General features: G+C 44.4%; 1 protein-coding gene across 1 annotated transcript in view; it reads left to right on the top strand.

Moving 5' to 3' along the window:
* PLA2G4A (phospholipase A2 group IVA) overlaps window positions 1-17873 on the top strand; it is an 84693-nt gene that overhangs the window by 16914 nt on the left and 49906 nt on the right. Inside the window, exon 2 of the mRNA XM_026703242.2 lies at window positions 10200-10337. Within this exon, the coding sequence (XP_026559027.1) occupies window positions 10305-10337 (33 nt within the window). The 5' untranslated portion in view covers window positions 10200-10304. The remainder of the gene's footprint in view (window positions 1-10199; window positions 10338-17873) is intronic.

Here is a 17873-nt window from a genome sequence, read left to right as displayed (position 1 = left end):
GGATTCAAGGTATCTCCCCAATGTGGTCAATTCGCTCGACCTCATCTGTCAAGGAATTTTTGCTGGCAGGTCAAGGAGAAGAGCCTTTTCCACAGTGGCCCCTGCCCTGTTGAACATTTGTTTTGAACAATCTGCTTCCAGAGTTGAGATCTGCCTCCAAAACCTGGTTTTGCTAGTGACTTGGGGGCGCCCTTCACTGGAAATGGTTGATGGTTTAAGAAAGAAGAGTTCACCCCCATGCCATCTGCCCCCTTGGTTTTAGTTTTTATTTAAGTCTTAATTTTAACTCCTTTTATATTTATCTTTTTACCATTTTGTAACCGTCCCCAGTTATTTTATCGGTGAGAGGGGTAGCATATAAATTTTACAAAATAAATAAAAATAAAATCTTGTGCTCTACCTGATTTGTAATTACTAGGTGGGAACCTGGGGGGTCAAATGCAAATAAAGGCATTGTACATCAGTTACAAAAAAATTACCGTAAAAGACTTAAAATTTAAGTACCTAAAATTATAGAAAAATCCATGTATTCTTTCAGTTCTTCAAATGCATCTTACATCTTTTCAACTTGCTGCATGCATTACTTATGTCTGAAAGGAAGGAAGCTATAATTTAACAAATAGAGGTATCTACTGAAATATCTAATCAGATCATATATTTCAACATATGATTTTCCAGGGAAATACATTTACATTTTTTTGCCACAGGATTTTAATTGTGTAATGCCCTGTGTAATGTGATATGAGAAACCTTGAATTATTTTTGACCTTGTTAAAAGGTTATCACTTCAAATTGGCAGCCCTGTCTTGTATGACCAGTTAGACAACATAGCTCTCATTCTTAAAGAAAAAATATAGTCAGGTAACTTTTAACTGGGTTTTTTTATTTTGTTAAAGCTGAAAGTAGCCTAGACATTTTTATTACTAATCTAACAATTGCATTGCTTCAATATACAAGCTGTCTTCAGGTGTGTGGAACTCCCTTTGGAGGTAATTTTTGGAGGTAATTTCCAAGGCAGACAACAAAAATGAGATCTATTTTGAATATACTTCTGCTGAGCTTGGTAGATCACAGCTATGCAGTGGTCCCATCAAAGGAGCATAAAATGTTCTTTATGCAAGAAAGGGACAGCACTTCTCTGGACATATGTTCCTGAGCCCCATTTAGATCTCAGGGTTTGAAGACCCATCAAGCAATGCAAATTCATGAACGAATTAAGCCTCATTTTACCCTTTCTCCAACTACGATCCTTACAGTTCCATACAACCCCATAGCTCTTAGAGTTCCATACTTATTTGCACCCGCTGAATGGTTGCTCTGTGAAATTTGCAGCCCATCTCATAATTAATGTGTAATCTGCAGTAGCTTTATCTGTATTGAACGCTGACATCCTGATGGCTTGGTAGACATTTAAAGTCTTCTGACAAGGTCTACATCATGTTTAGCACTCATTGAAGGAATGTGATTGTTTTGTTGGTAACAAATGCCATTTTAAAGCAGATGTGTAGAGGCAAATGATGAAGCAATAATTCTCCTATGAGCTGCTGTTCAGAGCATCCAGTAGTGGGAGGTGCTTCAGTCTCTGCATTGGTAGGCTGAGTTTGAATTATGGAATGCTCCTCCTCCTCCACGTGACTCCTCCTCAGCGTTCCCTAGTTTTTGCTTAGCCTCATGCGAGACAGGCAGTGCTTTTCAATATTTCCTTGGCCGAATCAGGAATCTTAGTTCGTGTCACAGCAGGTTTGATTGTAATTCTGTGTCTTTTTGTCTTTAGCCTTCTTCCCAATTTTGATCAGTCTTAGAGTTCTCCTTAGGGGAAGTGCTGTTTGCGCCCCCAAAAAGGGTGGCAGGAGGCTTTTGGAGCTGCTCTGCTCCATCTCCCCACAGCCAAATTACCCTTACCCCTGCCACTTTGCTTGCTGCTAGGTTTTTAATCCCGCTTTATTGCTAGTGGCTTGAATTTTCGTCACCTTAAAAATAAAAGAAAAAGAGAGACCGAGTCGTATCACCTTTACCCCCTCTCCGAAAGCCGTTCCTTGCAGTGGGGAAGTCGATTAGGGTTAATTTTCCCCTTTCTCCACCGTTCTGTTAAATTGAGAGCTTCGGCCTCGTTTGTAAGGCGGGAAGCTGCCACTGAGTGGTGCGTGAAAAAACTTTCACTGTCGGAGGTCATTTTGAGTGCCACCTCGTGGCTGCGCATCTGCCTGCTATTTCTGAGCTGTGTGAGGTATTCTCTGCTCGAAGCAGCAGGATCCCTCCAGGATTCTGAGAGCTTATTTTACCCTCGTTTTGGCTATTTGCACTCGAGGCTATTTACTTCAATTTTAAAAACTGTTGGCTTAACCCTCACAGCCTATTCCTCAGTGGCACAGCAGCAAGCACCTGTGCATGGAAGCTGCTGAAGGCCCTTACAATCATCAACTCAGGCCTTAGGTGTTCTCAGTTTGGCTAATTGGATTACACTTTAATCTGGCTTGTTCACTTGATATTTTTCTACTTATTAATATTGAAATATATATATATGTTACTGCTAATTGGAGCAATTATAAAATCAATTATAGTAATAACTTTATAATAATTATTACAATTATAATCATTAATAGTAATAAATTAGTTGACAGTATAATATTTAAATTTTTCATTAAAATATTATTACTGAGATACGACTCATTATATATAGGCACTAGTAAAAATAAAAATAATAAATAAATAAATATAAAAAAGGGGGGCAATAAGATCTTTATCAGGGCAACCGTTCTTGACTCAGATCGGGCCCTGGGCGTGCCAACCGCCTTATCTATACTTTATATCCAAATTTAGTGTAATTCTAGTCTCAATCAAAATGGCAGATGGTAACACCTCTCAGGCCTCTTCCTTGAAGGCAAAAGCCAAAACTCACCATAAATGCAAGCAGGCTAAAGAGACTTCTAAAGCCTCAGAAAGGGATGCTTTAAGGCGCCATAAGGCCTTACAAAAGGAGATAGACAAGCGCACTCGAGAAGCGCACAATGTTCCACAGGGCTTCCCATCTTCCAGCCCATCTACTTCTTCATACCCTCCTCCTCCCCTAGATCTCTCCCTTTCATCCAGGCGCAGCTTACCTCTCCAAGGAAAACAGGTCCAAATGTCTGGGACACCACCCAGAAGGGCTCCAGAAGCCACGTTCACTCAGATAGCCACTGGTCTTCACCAAGGTGATAATCTCATTGAGGAGGTCCCTGAAAGGATGAGAGCCTGGATGGAGCTGGCCATTCACCAGGAGATCGCAGCGGGGCTTCAACAGGCTGTCATACCCAGACATTTCCCTGGGGTCACCGACCAAGAGCCCCAATCGCTGAGGTCTTTGACCAGATTGGAGCAGCACCAGACCCAGGTACATTCAAAGGGGGAGTCCCCCTTCCAAGGGCCAGAGGAGGAGGAGGAGGAGAAGAGGATCAAATCATGCAAATAGACCAGTCTGAATTGGGATCAATGCATGATAGTGAGCCCCTGTCAGGGGCAGACCCCCTAGAGGGGGAGATGTCTGAGGATGAGGGTCTTATTCCGGCCACAACTCTTCAAATCTCTCTTATTTAAGGCGAAGAACATCACATGCCAACACCATCTGACACACCTAACCCTTCAGGGGAGGGGCCAGAGGACCTGATCTTCAACCAACCGGTAGTTGAAGCAGAGGTGATCCCAGTTCCACCCATGTTTTTGGACCTAATGCAGAAGCAGTGGGCCTCTGCAGCGGTGTACACATCCCCAACTGGATATGACAGGAAATAGTGGACCCTGATTTTTCAAAATTATTAAGTACCCCCAAGGTAGACGAACCCATAGTGGGTTTAGTGTCCTCCTCTATTCCCAGCGATGTGCTGGAAGTTTTAAAGCCGGAGGAAAAACGGGCCATGCTAGCCCTGCGCAGAGCGCATCAGTCTGACGCATGGGCCATCAGATCAGCCACGGCCGCCTCCTTCTTCACACGGTTGTCTCTTAGATGGCTCCGTCTTTTGAAGCAACATGTTCCTACTTCTAACATTAGGGCGCACCAAGATATCGCCAAACTCACTGCTGCCACTGAATTCTCAGCCAACGCTACTTATCACGCGGTCAAATTTTCAGCAAGGGCCATTACCTCACACGTCACAGCACATCGCTTGCTATGGTTAAGACACTGGCAAGCCGACTTCAAACACAAATCCAAGCTGGCTTCTTCACCCATTGTGGGAGACAAACTGTTTGGCCCTGCCCTGGATCCATTACTAATTGAAACCCGCAACAAGAAGAAAATTTTCCCTTCCCTTTTTTGGAAGCCAGGTCCTAGAACCCCCCAGTCCTTTTGGAGGGGATTCTTTCGACCCCTTTATCAGGGATCCTTTTATTCCAGATACCAGAGACCCCCAGCATTCAGATCAGGACAGCAGCCAGATAGGCCCAACTCAGGGGACAGGAGTAGAAGCGGTGGTCAATCCAAAGGAGCCTTTTGGGGAGCAGGAAACAGGCCTTTCCGGTGACCAAGATAACTCACCGGACCCCTTTCCCATTGGTGGATGCCTTAAATTATTCACTGACCAATGGGACTCCTACTTCTGATTCTTGGGTTAGAGATATGGTTAGGTTCGGCCTCGCGCTGGAGTTTCAAGCCACTCCCCCAGATTTCTTCATGTCATGCCCTCCTTCCAGAGACCCGATTAAGCGTAATCTCATGGATTCTGCTATCCAGCATCTTCTGGATATATGAGCCATCCAACCAGTAGCTACCAATCAAGGAGGGCGAGGTTTTTATTCACATCTTTTCATTGTGCCAAAAAAGTTCAGGGCAGTGGAGAGTGATATTAGACTTGAAACGCCTCAACCGTTTCTTAGCATATCCTTAGCAAGTTTGCTAAACTTAGCAAGTTTAAAATGCATACCCTCCAATCAATATTACTGGGCATCAGAAAAGGGGACCTCCTCACGTCAATAGACTTGAAGGAGGCGTACCTGCATATTGCTATTTGGCCTTCCCACAATAAATTTCTGAGATTCTGTTACAATAACCTCCATTTTGAATATGTGGCCCTTCCTTTCAGACTAGCTTTTGCCCCCAGAACCTTCACGAAGGTTCTCGCAGCTCTAGCTGCCCACCTCAGGGACATCCTAGTATGCCTCCAGTGTTATCTTGACGATATCTTGATCTTATCTCCTTCCGCCCACCAAACAATCAAAGACGCTCAGAGCACATTACAATCCCTACAAGAGCATGGATTCTTAATAAACTGGAAGAGTCAATTAACACCATTGACTCGGATTATCCACTTAGGGGCACATACTGACAGACAACGTAACTGCCAAAGCTCACATAAACAAACTGGGGCACACAATCAAAACAGCTTATGCGGGAAGCAGAGCACCTGTATCGCTGGGTGGAGAACAACCTACTTTCCATCAGGGCAGAACACATCTCAGGTCTGTCGAATACACAGACAGACTGGCTAAGCAGGACCACCATAGATCAGTTGGAGTGGCGCCTTCACCCCTCCCTGTTTCAAGAAGTGGCATGGACATTCGGTCAGCCAGTGGTCGACCTGTTTGCTTCCCCTCTCAACACTCAACTCCCGAGATTTTTTTCAAGGTACCCATCGCAAGGGGCAGAGAACTTCAACTCACTCTACTCCACTTCCACTGGTTCCCAAGGTAATCCATTGGTACAGCTCATGAAAACTCCAAATCCACAATCTCAGAAAATTAGAATATTGTGAAAAGGTTCAATATGCTAGGCTCAAAGTGTCCCACTCTAATCAGCTAATTAAGCCATAACACCTGCAAAAGGTTCCTGAGCCTTTAAATGGTCTCTCAGTCTGGTTCAGTAGGAATCACAATCATGAGAAAGACTGCTGACCTGCCAGTTGTGCAGAAAACCATCATTGACACCCTCCATAAGGAGGGAAGGCCTCAAAAGGTAATTGCCAAAGAAGTTGGATGTTTCCAAAGTGCTGTATAAATGCACATTAATAGAAAGTTATGTGGAAGGGAAAAGTGTGGAAGAAAAAGATGCACAAGCAGCAGGGATGACTTGCAGCCTGGAGAGGATTGTCAGGAAAAGGCCATTCAAAAGTGTTGGGGACTTTCCCGAGGAGTGGACTGAGGCTGGAGTCAGTGCATCAAGAGCCACTACACACAGACGGATCCTGGACATGAGCTTCAAATGTCGAATTCCTCTTGTCAAGCCGCTCCTGAGCAACAGACAATGTCAGAAGCGTCTTACCTGGGCTAAAGAAAAACAGAACTGGTCTGTTGCTCAGTGGTCCAAAATTCTCTTTTCTGATGAGAGCAACTTTTGCATCTCATTTGGAAACCAAGGACCCAGAGTCTGGAGGAAGAATGGAGAGGCACACACTGCAAGATGCTTGAAGTCCAGTTTAAAGTTTCCACAGTCTGTGTTGATTTGGGGAGCCATGTCATCTGCTAGTGTTGGTCCACTGTGCTTCATTAAATCCAGGGTCAACGCAGCCATTTATCAGGAGATTTTGGAGCACTTCATGCTTCTTTCCACAGACGAGCTTTATGGGGATGCTGACTTCATTTTCCAGCAGGACTTGGCACCTGCCCATACTGCCAAAAGCACCAAAACCTGGTTCAGTGACCATGGGATTACTGTGCTTGATTGGCCAGCAAACTCACCTGACCTGAACCCCATACAGAATCTATGGGGCATTGCCAAGAAAAAGATGAGAGACATGAGACCAAACAATGCAGAAGAGCTGAAGGCCACTATTGACACATCATGGTCTTCCATAACACCTCAGCAGTGCCACAGGCTGATAGCTTCCATGCCACACCGCATTGAGGCAGTAATTGCTGCAAAAGGGGCCCAAACCAAGTACTGAGTACATATGTACGCTTATACTTTTCAGAGGTCCGATATTGTTCTATGTATAATCCTTGTTTTATTGATTGCATGTAATATTCTAATTTTCTGAGATTGTGGATTTGGGGTTTTCATGAGCTATAAGCCATAATCATCACAATTATGACAAATCACAGCTTGAACTATCTTGCTTTGCATGTAATGAGTCTATCTCATATATTAGTTTCACCTTTTAAGTTGCATTACTGAAATAAATGAACTTTTGCATGATATTCTAATTTTTTGAGTTACACCTGTATACACATACTCCCTTCCAACCCTGCTGGAGCAGGTTATTGGACTAGAATCAGCAAAGCATCTCTGATTAGATTCTAGTAGTGAATAAAATCTAATCAGAGATGCTTTGCCAATTTTTGTTGATTTGTTTTATTTTTATTTCTTTATTTTATGTTGCTGAATTGCATTGACATGTGTGTCCCTTCTTGTGCACAACCCAGAAGCTTTTGTGATTCTTTGCAGCAAAAATTACCGACCTCTGGCTTTGCTCTACTTTTCAAACATGCTGGCACTGCTGCATTCTAGGTGCCAGCCCCACAGGTCCACCCCATTGAGCCCGCTGCACTGGAGGGACCTGCCCAAGCAAGTCCGAGCGGAGCGGTGCACCAAATCAATGGGTTGAGCCTGGTAGAGGGAAAGAGAGAGAGAGAGAAAAGAGAGAAACAGAGAAGGAAGAAAAGAAAGAGAAAAGCGAAAGAAAGAAAAAGGGACAAAGAAAGGGGGGAATGGAGGGATGGAGAGGGGAGGGAGGGAGAGAGGGAGAGAGAAAGAGAGAGAGAGAGCGCGTGCGCGCGCGAGAGAGCTGATGCATCAGATTGAAATGAGGTCTAGTTTAGACGCCCTTTTCCACATTGAAACATCTTTGCCATGATCTTTGCCAGCACATCGAAACATCTTTGGCTTCTATTAATTAAAGGTTTTGTGGATGAAACTTGGCCAAGACTATCAGGAAGCTTTCACATTCACTTGAGGCTTTAAACAGGATCCATTGGACCAGATCTCCACCCTAAAAAATTACATTTCCCTAATGTATTACAGTGCCAATTCTGAAGAAGGAAAAACCAAAATGTATTGGTAAATTATGAAAACACACACACACACACACACACACACATTCCCTTCTAACCCTGCTTGAGCAGGTGATTGGACTAGAATAGATATCTCATTATCTTTCTTCTCCTTCCCTCCCTCCTTTATTTCTTTTTCTTTCTGTCCCTTCCCTCCATCCCCCCTCTTTCTTTGTCCCTTTTTCTTTCTTTCCCTTTTCTCTTTCTCTTTCTCCCTTCTCTCTTTCTCTCCCTCTCTCTTTCCTCTCTCTTTCCCTCACTCAGGCTCATCCCATTGACTTCATGCACCACTCTGTTCGGATTTGCTTGGGCAGGTGCCTCTGGTGCAAGGGGCTCAATGGGGTTGAATGCGGTGGCGGTGGGATGTTTGAAAAGGACAGGAAAGCCACTCTGGCTTTGCTTTCCTATTCCCAATGCTGCATTCAGGGCGAAGCTCCTTGCACCACAGCATGCAAGTCAATGGGATGATCCTGTGGGACCTTGCCTCAAACGCGGCGGCCGGGGGGATTTTTTCTCACTCCTGAATTGTGCCCTGGCGCTCACCTCCAGCGCCCCCTGTTGCCTCTTAGCACCCCCCTGCTGGCCCCCTTGCCTCTCAGCGCCCCCCTAAGGCATCCCACCACCCACTTTGGGAAGTTATACAAGAAAATAATTATCAGAAAAGGGGAAAATAAAGAAGCCTGAACATTATTTTCTCTGTTTAAGAAATGCAATAAAACACTTAACATGTTTTTTAAAAAATATTGTTTGGGATTAGGTACGTATAATGTAACTGTGTACTCTTTTTGGGGTGGGGTAGAGTATAAGATATGTACGCATGCTTTTTAATCACACATTCCTCCTATCTGTAGGAGTTTTAAGATGAGGATATACGATTTATAATAATAAAAAGGTTTAGCTAGAATTAAAAGTTGGAAAATCTGAACTAGAAAGAGCCAGCTTCTAAAGTCTTCAGGATTAAACTGATCTCAAAACAAATGATTCAGAAATACCCGGAAATGTTCATTCTACTTTACCTGGGCTAGCATCCAACTTGGAATACTAATGAATCTCACACCAGAAACTTTTTCTCAGCTCCACTTAATAAATTAGCTCTTCCTGTCCAAAATACCTGAGATTGTTGTCTGAGATACGTTTAAAACATTAAACTTTACTCTTTGGCTACATGTGTAAGTTGGACTACTCTGTGTGTATCTGTCTCTTTCTCTCTGTATGTATCTCCATGGGGAAAAAAAATAAGGCATTGGGGCATAAGCCCAACATTTAATGTGTGATTTGCCCCATCTCTTGCCAGAAGAAGAAATTCAATAGTGTCTGCAAATAAGCTTCTTTACACGGTTTTAATTCTAACTTAACTTCTGTAGTCCACATCCCATATTTAAAAGGTTCCTAAGGGTTCACTAACATGCCTATTGTCCCTGTCACATTTTAGTTTTTACATTTTGCTTGTTTGAATTTGTAGGTTTTTCTTTTGATAAATAAATATGACAGAGCAAGTATTTATAAATCAATCTACTTCAGTGTGATGTCTCCAAAACCTTTGGAATTGTTTCTCTATAATTTCTGCAAATAGGGGAATACTGCTTAGATATGGTTGAACTATAGTTCATCAAATCTATAAGGTAAACAATTTTGAAAAATTGTTGCAAGGTTTATGGATTTATTTTACTTTAGATCAGGGGTGTCAAACTCAAGGCCTGTCGGCTGGATCATCCCACAGGGTGCTAAGATCTGGTCTTCAGGGCTACCCTGCCAGTGAAAATGGGCTCCCAAACTCTGTTTTCAGCTGGGACAGCCTCTGCCCAGCAAAAATGGAGATTGGGAGGGCTGCCTGCCCGTTTTCATGGGCAGAGGGTTGCAGGAGGCTGTTCCAGCTGAAAACAGAGATTGGGAGTTCATTTTCAATGGCAGGGCACTTGGGCCGCCACAGGCAACCCTGACACGAATGATGTCAAGCTACCCCCCCGAACCCCCAAGGTCAAACACAACTCTGATGCGTCTATCAATAAAATCGAATTTGACATCCCTGTTTTAGATATTCTTACTTTAGTAAGATTTTTCCTTATAGGCTTTGGGTTGCTTTGGCTTGTTTTTTCCTCGCCATTGTTTACCTTGCCTTAAAGCCATTAGGATCCTTGTCAGGTTCAACAATGATTTGACTTGTGAGGTTAAGCGATTATGATATTTCATCTAGAAATGTGTTACACAATAGGATAAATATTTTTTATGTTGTTTTTCAGCCATTTTCAGAAATTCACATTGGAGGCTGTCTTGGGAACAACCATTACATCTACAAGAGGTAGCATAATTCTTATCCTGTCACAGACTCAACCACTGATTCTACAATGTCCAGTATAGATCCATTTCAGCAGATCATGGTAAGTGGATAATTGTTTTATTTTGATTACCCAAGATAATTATTTTAATTATGGTAACAATATTCAATATCAGGGCCTGCATATTTTGAAATATACAGATAGGAATAATTTAAAATAAGGAAATAAAATGGAAAGGCACTGAATTAAAGTAAATAGTTCAAATTGATTGCTAGAAGGGCTAGAAATGCTATAAAAAGAAACTGTACTTAATATACTATGGAAATGACTCTGAAAACCCATAGGAAATTAAAATATTTGGATATTTGAACTGACAATATCCAAGCATTCCAGGATTCAGATATCACACTTTTCAGTCTTCAAGCTGTGCTTGGGATATCAGGAACATGGCAACCTTTTCTAGTTCCTCATTTCCTCTGTGTTCCCTCAAAGCAATTTTTTTATTTCCTTCTGTGGTTTGCTATAGTTATTTGAATCAGGCATTTGTCAAGTCCCAAGTAATCCTGAATCCTGATTGCTTATTTATTTATTTGAATCTTTGCAGCCAGTGTTGTTAAACTGATCCAAACTGACAGCAAGCTGTGGTTACAGCAAACCACTGAAAGAGCCATGCTAGAGAGAAGGAAGCTGCAAAAGAAATACCTTGACTGAACTTTCAATTCCTTATGCCTCCTTTATATCTGATGATCGTAACCTTTTCCACAAGGATGTAGTCATTATATTCTTTTAAGTATAACTATAGCTCATGCTTACAAAATGGCTGTTCCACTTTGATTTTACCTTCACTGGGTTAATATTACTAGAGCTTCTTTTGCCTATTTCACTCAACTCTAGTAAAGGAAAATTCTTTTAATTAGTAAATTAAATCATCAACATTCATAAATTGTATGTTTGAATATGTATATATAGGGCCATATTGTAGAAGAAAGTCATCTTTTCGCATTGCAGTTGCAAACCCATTCCAAAATGTTAGAATATTTAGCAGACCACAATTTAGTAAAACCTGTAAATTCAATGTAAGCTCTCCACCAACTGCTATCATGCTGCTAGCATATATGCCTGGAACTCTCCATGCTGTAATAGGGAATGTGTTCCATTATATGCTATAATAAGAGTATGTGTTGCATTATATAAGAAAGAGTTCTTTTTTAAAACAAACAAACAAACCTAGATTGTTTACTAGATTAACTGTTTTGCATCTTCATGCTATTTGCCTTGGGCTCAGAGAAAGACAAATTGGATATTGATTAAAATAATCAAGATGTACAATAGGTCCTAGCAGTGGTTTGATTCTTAACTTGAAAGCCTTCAAATTTTTCTCATATTTGTGGAGAGGCACCTTCCATCAAGGTTTTACAGATGCAAACTAAAATTTTAAGTGATTATCCTGTTGTATTTTTGTTCTGAAATTATAATTCCTTCTAAATAACTCTTCTCCTCCATGCTTCATTGAGAACCCAGGATGGGTTGACTCCTTCCTATGATGTCATTTAGTTGAGTCTGTACTAAGATATAAAAGCCAGCCCCCAGGAGAGACCCCAGCTTTTGACTCAGCTCCTTTCAGTCAGTAGCTGTGTCTCTGAAAGCGTTCTGTTAGACAGCACTCACAGCGATCTTCAGTACTTTTTTCCTCGCTCCAAGCAGCTCCCAGGGCAGCTGCTCTTCCAGGAGAGCAGGGCTCTCTCTCCTGCAATGTTGGGAGCAGCATTACAGAGCTCTGTGCAGGCAAGCTGGGCAGCGTCTGCAGACCTCCCCCATGCCTGTGGTTTGGAGTGATCATAAAAACAATCAGCAAATTGGTAAGAGCATAAGCCAGCTGATCATGTGGCTGGTTGCTGCGTTTTTCCCTTGCTGACTTCGCTCGGGGCTCTGTATAGCCTAAGGAGCGATTCTTTGATCTTGAAGCCTGTTTTCCTGTAGTCAGTGGCCATCTTGGATTCAAGCCTTCCACCACGAGGTGAACAGCCATTTTGTAAGCCCAGGGGCCATTTATACCCTAAGGGCTTAATAGAAAAATTTCTAAACAGCTTATTTCCAATGCAAGAGCCTTTATTCTACAAATGGAGCAAGATAAGGCTCAGGCAGAGCTCCCCGCCCCCCCAGTGAAACAGTCTCTTAAGCCCAATAAGAGAAAAAGATGTAGGCAATGCACCCAATCAGTCCAGAGGGAGGTGGCTGCTAAAATCAAAGCTAAGACTCTAGCCCCTAAGAAGGCTATTCAGGCTGAATTGAGGGCAGAGAAGTGCAGACATGCAACTCTAGAGAGACAGTTCAACAGAACTATTCAACAGAAGGGAGTGCAACTACAGCATGTTTCAGGTGATACTCATGGGCCCCAACCCGCCCTCCCAGGAGAGGAGAAGTTATCTATGAGCCTTTCCATCCTCCATCCTGGTCTCCTGAGGCTCTTGCTGTATGTACAATCAGATCCTCAGGATCTAAGCAGATCTGGGTCTTATTTCCAACAGGCTTCTGTGCCCTATGCTCCCCCTCCCTCCAGGCCTCGAACCTCTCCTCAATCTAGGCCTGGAGCCACCTTCACTCCCACAGCAGCGGGCCTTCGTGCTTCTGCCTCTACCTTTGAGCATAGACCAAAGGATATCCAAGAAATTGTCTCATTAGCCATTAGGCAGGGATTGGCCGAAGGCTTCAAGCAAATTCTTCAACCTCTGGAAAGGGTTCAGGCCCTTCTCCCTTCTCAATCTATAAGTTCCTTGCCTCATCATCATGATTTACACAGGCCCCAGGACCTCAGGGTCCATTCTTCTCTACCAGAATGGGAGGAGGTTGATGAGGAAGGAAGGCCTTCACCATCTGAACGCAGTTTCTCTTCTCATTCAGAGGGTGAAGAGGGTGAGATTTTTGACCAAAATCTTTCAGAGGAAGAGGATTCTCGCCCAGAACAGACATCCTCTGCATTGGTCTTCAATCCTTCTCTCTTCAGGCCATTACTCAGCAAGGCCTTGGTCACTGCCAAGCTGTCACTAGAGGAAGTGGCTCCCGAGCCACAAGGAAATCCCTCTAGCCAAGGGGATTTGCTCTTCTCCAAGCCTGTAGTGCATGCAGAGGTTTTGCCTTCTCCCATTTTGTTCCTGGACATGGTCAAGGAACAATGCGCTTCTCCTTCGGTGGGTCCTCGCCCATTTTCTCTGGATAAGTGTTTCTACAATGTCAGCACAGCTCTGAACAATGCCCTGGCAGTGCCTTCTGTTGACATTCCAGTTCTGGCCTCGTTCTCATCTTCTGGCACTCCCACGGAGCCAGAAGATATCCTGAAACCGGATGATAAATGCTCCAAACAGACCTTCAAGCTCAATCACCAGGCCGCTGCTTGGGCTGTTCGGGCTTCAACAGCAGCATCGTTTTTCACGAGGATATCCATATGGTGGCTGCGCCAACTCCAGAATAGATTACCTGCTTCTGACCTTCGGTCTCACCAAGACCTTAATAAAATTATTGCAGCGGCAGAATTTACTGCGAATGCCACTCTCAATTCCCCCAAATTTGCATCCAAGGCCATGGCATCTTCTGTAGCAGCAAGAAGACTTTTATGGCTCTAAAATTGGCAGGCAGAGTCACACCGAAAATGGAAGCTGGCTTTAGTTCCATTCGCAGGCGATAAGCTTTTTGGTGATGCTCTGGAACCTTATCTCATTGAAACCAGAGATAAACGTAAAATTCTCTCTTCCTCTGGGAAGAAAGCCGACAATTGCCCTGCTCCTTATTGCCCTCCTGCCTTCCAAGCGGAGACCTCATCTCGCTTCCCCCGCTCTCACAGGCCATACTCCCAATGTCAAGACCAATATGCAGAAGCATCTGGCAGGCAACAACCTTCTACTGGTAAATGGCCCTTTCGGGGGTGGGGGTGTCATTCCTTCCATCGCTCTAAGTAATTCCTCATTTTCCCTACCCCTTGGAGGTTGCCTAGCCTTCTTTGCCTCCAAATGGGAGGAGTCAACGACGGACGCCTGGGTGCTCAGCAAAAAAAAATTGAGCTGTCCTGTGTCTCGGGACAGGCAAGCCCTTATGAATCAGGCCATTCAGCACCTTCTTGAAATCAAGGCTATTCAACCTGTTCCCCTCTCTCAATGGGGATGGGGACTTTACTCTTGCCTTTTCATCGTTCCCAAAGCCTCAGAGGGGTGGTGAGCCATCCTTGATCTAAAATTTCTCAACCAATTTGTAAAATACCGGCAATTTAAAATGCAGACTCTGCATTCTATTTTAGAGAGCATTCGGGAGGGCGACCTCCTCTCTTCCATTGATTTCACTGAGGCTTATCTCCACATCCCAATTTGGCCTCATCATTACCAGTTTCTCCATTTCTGTTATCAGAATACCCATTACCAGTATTGAGCACTTCCCTTTGGCCTCTCATCGGCTCCAAGGGTCTTCACAAAGATTCTGGCAGCATTGATGGCATCTCTGTGTTCTATTCCAGTGAGGATCCAATGCTACTTGGATGACATTTTGATTCTATCCTCTTTCATCCTTGCGGCCCATCGGGATCTGCAAATTACCCTGTCAAATCCAGAGCCACAGATTTTCCATCAACACCAAAAAGAGCCAGCTCTCTTCCACAACCAAATTGCAACTCTTGGGAGCAGTCATCAATACCATGTCGTGCCAGGTTTTCCTGTTCCCAGCTCGTGGAAAGAGTCTTGCAGAGATCATCAGCCAGATCCAGCAACATCGAATTTTCCCCCTGTCGCTGATGTCCAAACTTCTGGGGAAGATGGTCTCCTGTATTGGCATTGTGCCATGGGCTCGGCTCCACTCCCGACCCCTCCAATGGTTCCTGCTTCCCTAGTAATGAGCAGGAACCAGCCACTCATCCATCAAGGTCCCACTCCCGCCACAAATCCGGAGATTTCTCAATTGGTGGCATTCTCCGTCAATCTGGAGGCGACTCCTGTCAGGGACCCAGGCAGACTAGTGATAACCACCGATGCCAGCCTCCTGGGTTGGGGTTACCATATGCAGGGCCAGATAGCTCAGGGTGTTTGGTTCTGATCAGAGCAGACCCTTCCCATAAATTGGCTAGAGCTCAGGCTCTCAAGCATTTCAGGCAATCAGTGACTGGCTGTCATGTTCTAGTCCTTATGGACAACATGGCCGCAAAGGCTCATGTCAACCGGCAAGGGGGGATGAGGTCCAAAGCCCTCATGAGAGAGGCTCTACGGTTGGGGTTATGGGCAGAGAAACACCTGTTGTCGATCTCAGCGGACCACATCTCTGGGGTTGATAACTCCCAGACCGACTGGCTCAGCAGGAGCCTAGTCGACCAGGCAGAATGGTCCATTTCTTCGTCTCTATTCAGGGATCTTTCCCTCAGATTCGGAACACTGGAGCTGGATCTCTCCTCAAAATGCCCAAGTCACCAGATTCTTCACCAGGTTTCCTTGCCAGGGAGCAGAGGGGACCAATGCTCTTCAGTGCAGATGGCCCAAGGGTCTCCTCTATGCTTTTCCCCCTCTTTCTATCATTCTGGCAGTAATTCAGAAAATGTTGGAGGAATGTGCAAAGCTCCTCCTCCTGGCACTCTATTGGCCAAGGAGGCCCTGGTTTGCAGACCTGGTCAACCTATCGGTCGCTTCTCCTTGGAGGATCCCAGTCCATCTAATCTCCCTTCACCAGGGGGCCCTGCTCCTCCCAGAGCCCCAGTGGTTCAAGCTGACCATGTGGCACTTGAGCGGCAGCGGCTAGAGGAGGCTGATCTTCCAGAAAGGATCATGCTTACTATCTTGGTGTCTCGCAAACCTTCTACAAGGCGTATCTATGATGTCACCTGGAAGGCTTTTTTCCGATGGTGCCTCAGGGAGGGTCTTTCTCCTGCTTCAGCCCAGTTGGCAAAAGTTCTTAGCTTCCTTCAACATGGGCTGGAGAAAGGTTTGGGCCCCAATACCTTACGCAGGCAGGTTGCGTCCCTCTCCTCAGTCCTTTCATGGGGTTCGCTTCCTTCCTTATCCCATCACACTTCAGTCAGGAGGTTTTTGAAAGGGGCTTCCAACCTGCACCCCCCGGTGGTTCTCAGGTATCCTTCCTGGGACCTTCATATGGTCCTTAATGCCCTTACAAAGCCCCCCTTTGAACCCCTTAGAACAGTGTCTCTCCATTTCCTGACTCTGAAGGTAGTGTTCCTTGTTGCCATCACTTCTGCCAGGAGGGTTTCCAAGCTTGCTGCGCTTTCCATCAGATAGGACCTCTGTTCCTTTCACGATGATAGGGTTCTTTGTCTGGACCCCTCATTTATTCCAAAGGTTAACACCTGGTTTCACAGGTCCCAGGACATTGTTTTGCCTGACTTCTGTCCTCTCCCGCACCATGACTTAGAGCGGCAGTGGCACACGCTAGATGTAAGAAGGGCTCTTAGAATATACATTAAGCGCACTTCCTCCTTCAGGAAGTTGGAAACCATGTTTGTTTCCTTTTTCCCTTCTCACTTGGGGCACAAGGTCTCTTCTCCTACTGTTAGCAGGTGGGTCAGGTCTTGTATTGAGAAGGCCTACAAAGCTGTGGCCCTTCCCGTTCCTTGTGGTCTGACAGCATACTCTACCAGAAGCACGGCCACTTCTGCTGCCTAGGTGACCCAAGCATCCTTGGAGGAGATTTGTCATGCAGCCACGTGGACATCCCCGTCTCCTTTCATCAGACACTACAGTCTGGATGCTTTTGCCTCGGCGACTGCAGCCTTTGGCAGACGGGTGCTTCAACGAGTGGTTCCACAGTCGGTGTGATGAGCCAGATGAGAACCCGCCTGTGGACATGCAAGCTTTGGTATGTCCCATCCTGGTCTCTTGATGCAGCATGGAGGAGAATGGGCATTGGTAGAAGTTACCATGAACGCCCTTTCTATCTATGCTGCAAGAGAGCCCAGCCCCTCTCTTGATTCGTCCAGAGAGGGTAAGACATATTTCTATATTTATTTTGGGCTTTCAGTCTGTCAAGTATCTTCGCCAAAGATACTTCCCGGGGGCTGGCTTTTATATCTTAGTACAGACTCAGCTATGACATCATAGGAAGGAGTCAACCCATCCTGGGCGCTCTCGCAGCATAGATAGAAAGGGCGTTCACGGTAACTTCCAGCAATGGCCATTACTTTTAAGTTGGCTGAAATACAACAAAAAACATGTAGTTCTTATAAAATAAGGAACACCAAAACATTAAGCATATGAAAACGTCAATATATATCTACAAGAAATTCCTTTGTGTACCTTCAAGAAAGAAGTAACTGGGAAAATCCCTTCCAGAATTGGACTTCAATTTCTATAGCTGAAGGGTTATTAGGTTCCCTATCTTACTGGACAATGTTAATATTTCATGCCGTTCAATTTTGCCTCACTTGTTTATCCATTTATGTTTTGCTCAGTTTTGCACAATTATGTGTATCTCTTGAAAGTTGATGCTCTACTTGTTCCTTCTTGGTTCATTTTATTTATTTTATTTTTTAATACATAATTTCGTTTGGGGTGTATTTTGGAATACATCTAGATTTTGCTTAGTGGCCACAACTGGGGCTGGCAATTGTTGCTAAGCACCACAATCACTAATTGGAAAATCATGTAACCGTGCCTGGTT

This window comes from Pseudonaja textilis, chromosome 3, assembly GCF_049901715.1.
Source record: "Pseudonaja textilis isolate UNSWEBS1 chromosome 3, rPseTex1.2, whole genome shotgun sequence".
Lineage (NCBI taxonomy): Eukaryota > Metazoa > Chordata > Lepidosauria > Squamata > Elapidae > Pseudonaja > Pseudonaja textilis.
This window is presented reverse-complemented; position numbering and strand designations above follow the sequence as displayed.